Source organism: Pyrus communis, chromosome 12 (assembly GCF_963583255.1).
Source record: "Pyrus communis chromosome 12, drPyrComm1.1, whole genome shotgun sequence".
NCBI lineage: Eukaryota > Viridiplantae > Streptophyta > Magnoliopsida > Rosales > Rosaceae > Pyrus > Pyrus communis.
The window spans coordinates 22220502-22230465 of NC_084814.1; the positions used below are offsets into that span (position 1 = coordinate 22220502).

General features: G+C 35.6%; 1 protein-coding gene across 1 annotated transcript; it reads left to right on the top strand.

The window, feature by feature from the left end:
- The first annotated feature begins 544 nt into the window (after positions 1 to 544).
- On the top strand, positions 545 to 9385 carry LOC137711738 (transcription factor bHLH162-like). The gene is made up of 3 exons (XM_068450993.1): positions 545 to 1015; positions 8759 to 9115; positions 9249 to 9385. The coding sequence occupies exons 1-3, from the start codon at positions 878 to 880 to the stop codon at positions 9315 to 9317; spliced, it is 564 nt and encodes a 187-aa protein (XP_068307094.1). The 5' UTR covers positions 545 to 877; the 3' UTR covers positions 9318 to 9385.
- The last annotated feature ends 579 nt before the right edge of the window (positions 9386 to 9964 follow it).

Genomic DNA, 9964 nt, shown 5'->3' on the forward strand with positions numbered 1-9964 from the left:
TATTGACCTTGGGTGGACATGACTGATTTGATAGAGAAAAAATGAAATGTATTCAACACCCTTTATATACACAATGGGGCATTGGGCATTGAAGAACAACTCCTCGGAGTACAAGTAAATAAAGTACATATGTGTAAGAAATAAAATACTTGGGTACCGACGAAGTTCTATTTAGAATATCCAGCTTTCATGAAGGAATAACTAAGTTCGTAAAAAATATTTTTAAACTACACCCATTTCTGTAATAACCTCTCCAAAATCATAAAATTTGTTTGCTCCCAGCTTTATGGGCTTTACTACATAACATATTAATGGGTGAATTACCTATCTCTCCAATCACTTTTTTTTTTTTTTTTTTTTTATTGATTGCCACTTCGTTTGTTTAATTTATTGATAAAATAACCCAATTTCTAAGCTACGGTGTTAGAAAAGACAATCAAAAACATAATTTGGAAGCAAAATACAATAATCTAAGGTATTTTGTTTGTGAATGCAAAATCCAAAGTTGTTTCCAATTTGAACTTGAACAGAGACACAGGTATTTTAAAAATGTGTATAACATGAAAAGTAGTCGGTGAAAGCGAGGGTTTCTAAGAGATGCAAACAGATCATAAGGTCAAGATTCAGCAAACAATCCAACGGCTTCACATGAATATATGCTAGGGCGGGCCCCCGTTTTTAGTTATTTCGCGTGTACTCATTTCGGCTGGGCACGAAGCTTCAATTATATATCAGCGTAAAAGTTTCAGTCAAGCTCCTCCTCCTTTCCAAACCCTCTCCATTAAATTGCTCTCTATTTCTTGCTTTTCATGCTTGCTTGGATTTTGGGTTTTGTGAGCTTTGTTTCTTTTTAGAGAGAGGGAGAGAGAGAGAGAGGATGAAGTGTAGCGGTGAGTCTTCTTCCAAACCGGACAGGAAGACAGTGGAGAGAAACAGAAGAATTCAAATGAAAAGTCTCTGCTTCAAGCTTGCTTCACTTGTCCCTCCCCAACACTTCAAAACCACCAACTCCAAGGTACATATAGATCATTGGGAAATTTTATTAGAACCCCTTTTCTTTTTATCTCTACACCTAGCTTAAATTTTAGATATAAATTGTGTATTTTAGTCTCTGTAATTTTGGTTACAAATTAGGGTTTGGTTATTGTAAAAGGAGGTAGAGATCAGAAACAGTTAATTAATATATATAAAGGCAAAACCATAAACGGGACGGAAATGAAAATGAAGATTGTGTATTGTGACAAGATTAGTTTCAAGGAAATGAATTGTGTGTGTCAGAGAGAGAGAGCAGAAGCAACATGTATGTATTAGGTTTTTTTCTTTCCAGAACGTATGTATTAGTTAAGTAAGTCAAATTCATATTCCTAGTCCAACTTACTTAGATTCAGTTGTATAAATATACTTTAGCTCTCTATATAATTGATAGATCTGGTGAAATATACGAATATTGGAGCTTTCGATTTCCGTCGTTCTCTCAATAGTTTTACCCTATTTTTGGTTTTCTTCATATTGTTCTAGAGGGACCATCAATGGAGGGACTGCTTCTTAGTTTTTTATTTTTTGAATAATTGATTTTGTTGGGGTGTAAACAGAAATTATATTGGATTGGGTTTTCATAAGTGAGGATAATTTAGGAATTAACATTAGGTGTAAAAAGATAATGATAGAAAAATCACCAAGAATTTATGCGTAGAAAGTAAGTTGGGAGTAGTGATACAAAACATGGGTTCGAATAAAATTTCCCTATATCATTTAGGACATGTTAGTTTGTGAGTTTCAAGTTTAAATTTGACATTACCATTTGAAGGAAAATGATCATCGCCAAATCCTTTTCTTAGGGATCCTAGGCATCTTGTGATCGCGACCATTCATCGTACATCGTGCGGTCAGAAATCATTTCAAAATTTAAATTTTAAAATTAAATATAAATAGTACCTAACGAAAATTGACCACAGAATGTACGATGAATGGTTACGACCCTATGATCCCCAGGAAAAAGATCCGACGAGGATCCTTTACCCCCTTTCAAACTATATTTTCCTTAACTAAAACCCATCTTCTCTAGTTTTCTTGACTAAGACCATCTTCAACCCTTAGCCTAAAACCTAAAATTTTTAACCCAGAAAATTTAGGTTTTAAACTAGAAGCTCAAACCCTTAGACCATCTCCAATGGTGGGCTAAATTCTATATTTTCCCCCAAATTCCCCCCCCCCCCCCCCCCAAACACTCTCCAACCCATGCTAAAACTTTGGGCTAAATGCCCAATGCTAAAGCTGGGCCAAATACCCCCCCAAATTCCCTTCCCATGCGAGTGGACTCGCGGGTTGTTGGGCCAGTCTTGGCCCGCCCACGCTCCAATGTGCCCCACGCGGTGCGCTTGCAAAGGTTTCCCTGTCACGCCTCGATCCCGACATACGTCCAGGATCGACATGTGACGTCACTCAAATACTCGTAATCTCACATATCCCGTCTCATAAATATGGCAAATCACAATTCGAGAATCAAATCTCAAGGAAATTTTCGTTTACCTTAAGGCTGCATCTAACATCCTCGTTAGACTGCCTACGTACCCTCAAATAGGGATCAAGCCATTCGTAGTTCATTAACACAAAATTAGACGTTTATCCCACTAAGTTCAGAAAGAAAACAAAGCATTCCTCAAACATTTATTATAACCTGATAACATGTAATTCCTGGACTCAGGCTACATAAGCAACCCCCATGAAAACATGATTTCTCACCCATCCAACATATAAATCATTATGTATCATCATGATATCGCAATTCACAACATACATCATATTTAAGAACCGACGACACACAAAACCATTCTCTAACCGCACTAATTAATTAATTTAATCAAAGTAATAACAATCATTCCCATATCTTTTAAATTCATACCTTATGAAATCATAATCGAATCATGAAAACTCCCGAAGGAGTCACCCGGACGTCTAACATATTTTCTAACTCAATTCATAAGACTCGAAACCATTGACACAAATATATATAAAAACTAAGGCTAGAGTGACTTAGTTAGGCCAAGCTTACTTCTCTAAATAATGGGATTTTAGGCCACTCCACGAAAAACAATAACTCGGGTTCCGGACCATCACTCAATGGAACTAAACCAAATATGATCACCTACAAAATGTACCAAGTACAATCAATCATCATCACCTCTAGAATGCGTATGGTCCCCTATCGTGAGTATACCAAGCAGGACCATCCATGTACCACCTCTACGTGGTGAAATCTCATCATAACACATTGAACACAATGTTACGCATACATGCTATCAATTCCACATATCAACCAACATCTAGTCAGATGGCGCACAACACAAGGAATTCCCTCAATTACTATTTCCACTAAAAATCTAATAAAGTACCTAACTCATCTTCTGACTTCCATCCCCATCTCATGCTATGTAATAGTGCCAAGTTCAAATAGGTATTCAGTTGGCAAGCATATCCAAATAATTATCAAACAATATTTAATTCCCATAATTGTCATAACATTCATCATAATTATCAATCACATTATTAAAAAGATAATTAAACACATATATCACTAACATCATCAGTACACAAGCCAAATCCTATTTAATAAGCATAGGTTATAAGTATGTAACATTCACATTTCAATAGAAATCACATTATAAAACCAACTCACATTTTCATACTAGTAAACATGCATAATATTTCTCAACTATGCAATCAACATCGTAAGGTTCTATGCCTATGTTTCGTAACCTTCTTTCTTTATCGTTTAATAATCACCCTAAAGTTAATGGTTTTTCAAAACACTACCTCCTCACTTTTGCCACTACCCCTTTTCGACAAGTATAAGCCGCAATTATATACATATATATATATATATATATATATATAGACACACATATATACATATATAAGAGAAGTTGGTTCGTTTACCATTGATTTGAATATAAATACTCATAAACAAACTAAACTCTTAAACCCCAACCAAACACACTGAAATAAGCACAAAATTAACAAGGTTGTTATTTCAACTAGAATTCCCTTCTAGGTCTAGATGATCAAATGTTACATATCAGAAAATTCGATTTTTCCCAAAATTTCTCAAATTTCACAAGAATGAAGATCTCAACAAGTAGAGTAAACTTTATACATGCGGCCAAGGCCAATTTGGTCGGAAAACACCCCAAACTGGCCACGAACCGCCAGAACCCAAAGATGGGTGCTCTTCAATTCGATTTCCTCGGTATCCCAACGCCCCTACAACCTATTGGGTCTTGATCCTGGGTCCAAGGGGAGTTGACTAAGAATGGTGGTGGGTGGTGAAACTCACCGGAACGGCGGAATCGCCGTCAAAACTCCATGGGTCACCCACATGATTTTTACATGGTTTTGGACCCAAAACCTTTCAATCCTATGCGAGAAAGGTAGAAGGGAGGTAGTGGAAGAGATTGCAGGTAGTTAATGGTGGTGGTTCAACGGAAAAGATGGTGAAAATCGCCGGAATTTGCTTGGGGTGGGGCGCGGGTGTACGGACGGGAAAGGGAGATCTCTTTCTTCCTTTCTTTTCTTTTCCCCCCTTTTTCCTCTTAAAATGCCGGTCCCCCCATCCCAAAAAGGGTTTTGCCCACTTATACTCCTAAGTGGAAATTATAATAATTTCCACAATCTATAGTTTCACAACTTCAAACGTCTGTAACTATACCGTTATAATTCGGACTCGCAAACGGCTTTCGCCTATGCGCTCGTGGCTTCGAGACCTATTCGAAAACGTTACTTGTGACCTCAAAAGGTCAACGAGTAAATAATAATTTTCCAAACTTCACCCTTCATACCTAGTTTAATTGAAATCTAATTTCAAATAAATTAATATAATTTCTCAAAAATAATATAAAATCTCAATAATACAAATACGTAGATTATAACAGTGAAATTCGGGAACGGGATTTCACATTCCCGACAGGGGTGGATCCTGCTGTCAGGTGTGTGTCGGCCATCCACAAAAACCCAACGACTATAATTTTGATCCTATGGCTGGGAAGGACCGTTGGTTGATCCAACGGTCCATATTCAAATTTAATTTTTTTAGAATATGTTATTTTAAAATACATTGAATCCAACGGCTGATATTGCATATAATCAAATCTAACGGTAAAAAAAAGATCTAATGGCCCAAATTTAAATCCAACGGCCAAAATAATTAAAAAAAATTATTTAACTCTAAATTCACCCCAAACTCTATAAATACCTATGTATTTGTTCAAACATCCATACAAAACTCAATTTTCTCTTACAATTCTTCCAATTTATCTTTCTACCATTTCTTTCCATTTCCAAATTGTTGAACGGTTGGTGAATTGAAAGTTAACTCAGGGTTGAAAGATTGGTAAAAGTTGAAGGCTTACTTTGTGAAAATTTTAGTGATTTTTCAATATTTATCGAAATTTAAATTTTTTTTAGAATAAAATGGTCATAAAATTAATTTAAGAAAAAAAAAGCCTAAGTTCATTCTTTAATAATTTTGAGTTAAAATTTTAGGCCAAAACGGTTGGAGTAAAAAAACTGTTTCTAGGTTAAAAGCTAAATTTTCCGGGCTAAAATATTTGGCTTTTAGCCCAACCATTGGAGATGGTTTTATGGCCTAAATTTTTTAGCCTGAGATTATTAAAGAATAAATTTAGGATAATTTTTTCTTTTAAGTAAATTAAAAAAAATTATGTACACCATCCTAATTTAGTTTTATGAACATTTTAACCTATAAATATTTAGATTCCGATAAATATTGAAAAATCACTAAATTTGAGTGAATTTTGAGTTAAATAAATTTTCAATTATTTTACCCGTTGGATTTAAATTTGGGTTGTTAGATCTTTTTTTTACCATTAGATTTGATTATATTTGATCTCAGCCGTTAGATTCAATAAATCCTGAAGGACATGCCCACGTGGGTGGGGTCCTGCTGGTGGTGCCCACACCATTTTCTGGGCTAAATCCTGGGCTATTTCTGTCTTTGTTTTAGGTTCAATTTTAAACTTGGGTTGGGTTGGATTTTTTTTGGGGGGGGGGGGGAGAGAGAGAGAGAGAGAGAGAGAATAGAAGGGGAAAAATAGGTTATAGGTCAGGGTTAGAGTTGGTCTAAAGCCTATTGAGTAGGCTCCAACCAAGCAAATTCTTTAATTAAGTTTGACTTTTCAAATTGCGTGTTTTCTAAATGCCTCAACTACCCATATTAATACTTGGATTGGGTTTTTGGATCGGGTTTTTGGATCAATTACTCGTTGTATCCATTTAATTAATTATATTTATTTTACAAAATATTTCACGTTATATCCATTTAATTAATTATATTTATTTTACAAAATATTTTATTGTATATTCAATGTATTAATTTTCAAACTGTTATAAGGTGCTGATTGAAAAATAATAATACTAATGTCATGATTTTGTGAGTTAAATATACAAGTTAATTTACCTACCAACACAACAATTGTCACATCCTGGCCCGAGCTCCCACCACATCCTGGGTTCGACTCCACCGTAGCACGATATTGTCCGTTTTGGGCCCCAACCACATCCTCACGATTTTGCTTTTGGGAACTCACGTGAGCAGAACTTCCTAGTGGGTCACCCATCCTAAGATTGCTCTCACGCGAACTCGCTCAACTTCGGAGTTCCGATGGAACTCAAAGTTAGTGAGTTCCCAAAAGGCCTCGTGCTAGGTAGAAATGAGAATATACATATAAGGCTTACAGGATCCTCACTCCTGGACGATGTGAGATCTTACAACAATAAATTAACCTAAAACAACTTCCGCTATTGCATATATACTCCAATCCCTAATGCACAAAACAAAAGCTACATGTTCCACGCAATTTTTACCTACAATATAGTCTAATTTACCTATTCCATCAAATCAAAATTTAAAGGGTCTAATTTACTTACAAAATGGTCTAATTTACTTGCATGATTTATGTGCATTAGATTTCAAGTTTTTTTAATTGCCTACAAGCACAAACCCACAACGTTCACATATTATCCAATATCACTATTTTTTTTTTTTGGAATAGGTAAATTAATTTAAATGTAGGTAAATTAATTTATAAGTTGGTAAATTAATTTAAATGCAGGTAAATTGGTATAATATTTTATAAGTAGGTAAATTAATTTAATATTTTATAAGTAGGTAAATTAATTTATATGTAGGTAATTACATGATTCAAACAATATTATTTTTTTGAGTAAATTACATAAAATTATCTCAACTATGGGTCGAACTACAATCTCATATCTCATGTGTTAAAAATGATAATGTTATACCTTATCTTACAAATTTGTTACAGTGTTATATCTCTATCAGTTTGTTAATTTTTCTGTTAAATATTGACGTAGCTTGAGACATGATCTATTTCCCAGCCAGATGGATAAAAATATTAATAAATTAAAAATAAATTATTTTAATATTTTTATTTAAAAACATGTGGAATCCACCCCTATAATCCTCTCACTTTCATCCCTTTTTCCTGATCCAATTAAACCAAAAATTCAAACCAAACCCAATTACCTCTGGGTGGTGCTGCAAGTCTGCAACCCATAGAACCTCATGGCTGGGCTCTCGATTGCAGCCACCGAGCCTCTGCACAATCAACTAAAGCCCGTAGCAAACGGCGAGATCGAACACGCCGCTGGCTTCAACCCAGTCGGTGAACTCGGCCGGGAAGCTCGGGGTGTCTAGGGTGTGGACTAAGTGGGGCCCACCAGAGAAGATTACGACGTCGGGGTTGAGGTCGATGATGGATTTGAAGGGCTTGTGTCGGAGATGCAGAAGCAGAAGACGGAAATGGATCAAATTCGACGGGTGATGAGGTAGGTGTATTGGGAGCCATAGTCGAGAATCAGGACCAGCTCCAATTTCACGGCTTTTGGGTCCATGGATTTGGCAGCGGTGGGTGAGATGAGCCTAGGGTTTATGCGAAGGTATGGGGGAGAAAGGGAGAGTTGGAACGGATTAGGAAAAAGGGGAGAAAGGGAGAGAATTATAGGGTGGGTTCCACATGTTTTTAAATAAAAATATTAAAATAATTTATCTTAAATTTATTAATATTTAATTAATATTTTTATCTACTTAGCTAGAGAGTGGGTTCTGTTTCAGACCACGTCAACATTTAACAGAAAAATTAACAGACAAACTGACAGATGTATGACATTGTAACAAATTTTTAAGATGAGGTATGATATTGTCATTTTTAAAACATTAGGTATGAGACTCTAGTTCGACCCATAGTTGAGGTAGTTTTATGTAATTTACCGTATTTTTTTCTGTACAAGATATGTCTATTTTTTTTTAATACAGTAAATTAATTTATATATGTTACTAATGTTTACGATACAAGAAAGGTAAAATATCCATATGGATTTAATTGCTCATCATAATTAGGATGAGTAATAACATTTATTGACTAAATTAGGATTTTGTGCATAAATTGTAAATGTGTTGTAATAGTTGGTTATACATTTATCTACATGGCAGTCTATTTGAAATTTGGGTTTTATTTGAATATTTAAAATTAAGTGAATTTGTGTTTGAAAAATAGGAGTTTCAAGGGCCTATATCTAAAGAACCCATTCAATAATCTAGTAACGTAACATATCAAACATTTAGGACAAGAGAACGCTACTCCTTAACTAAATATATTTCAATAAAAATCAAATTTCATTATCGGCTTTATTAATTGCAATATGCCTTTCTCCCATTTATCAGGATACCGTGTCAATGCAAAATCAGCTTGATACTACAGCATCCTATATAAAGCAACTGAGAGAGAGAATAGAGAATTTGAAGGAGCGGAAGGAGAAAGCAATGAGGTCACAATTAGGCAGTTCTAATTCTGACATTGGTGCTATTGCTGCCGAAAATGCTGTAATGACGGGATCAAGATTACCAGTTCTTGTATTACGAGAATCGGGTTCGTGCATAGAAGTTATGCTGATTAGTGGGTTGAATAAGAACTTCATGTTTTATGAAGTCATCCTTGTTCTTCAGGAACAAGGAGCTGAAGTTGTCAGCGCTAGCTTTTCCACTGTAGGCGATAAAGTTTTCCACTCGGTGCATGCTCAGGTACCAAAATAATCATCTGAGAAGCTAATATCGTCCAATCCTTTATTTTAATCTTCAAAAAATGTACTAAAACAATTAATTAAGGTCATTATGAAACGGACTTATCAATTTTATTTTTTATGCTTCTTTGTAGGTCAAAATTTCTAGAGTTGGAGTAGAGATTTCAATGGTATGGCAGAGACTACAGAATTTGTTATACTGAGGCAAACCTATACCACGTAGAACTGTGTAACCACAGTGCAAACGTCCATTATCTATATACAAAGGGAGCACCTAAAATGGTGAAGCATTCAAATACCATAAATTGTCCCTCAAGAATTCAAATATTGCAATTGTATTAAAAAGAGTTAGCCAAAGGCGAATTTGAACCATATTATTGATAGCCCGTTGTGAGGTTTAGCCTACTCCCCTACCCTCATAGCATAGTGTAGATAATATTACTTATTAAAAGGCATGGATGTTTGATCTAGAAAATTCAAAACTGAAGCGCCTATATCAAAAGATCCTTAACCCTCACTGGACTGGATTGGACTACACATTAGTGCAGTCCTGTGTTTGTTACTTACACGGACTAAGTTTAATGGGATAAAGCCGGACTCGTGTGGACTATATCCGTCACTAGGAGGTCTTAGTGAGACCCCCCAAATACCATGGGATTGCTAAGACCTCGCCTGCTCGCTTCGCCAACATCACCTACACCCACCAACCCAGAACTGCAGAGAACCTAGAATCCAGAATCAAGTCATCTCGTTTCGAATCGTGGAGAACCCAGAATTGCCAGTTCTTCGTCTGCTCGTTTCGAATCGCGGAGAACCCAAAGCCCAGAACCTAGATCTTTGTCTGATGAGC

Coding starts and splice junctions, on each gene's coding strand:
- LOC137711738 (XM_068450993.1), top strand. CDS start 878: ATGAAGTGTAGCGGTGAGTCTTCTTCCAAACCGGACAGGAAGACAGTG. Junction 1,016..8,758: donor TCAAAACCACCAACTCCAAG/GTACATATAGAT, acceptor CCCATTTATCAG/GATACCGTGTCAATGCAAAA. Junction 9,116..9,248: donor TCCACTCGGTGCATGCTCAG/GTACCAAAATAA, acceptor GCTTCTTTGTAG/GTCAAAATTTCTAGAGTTGG.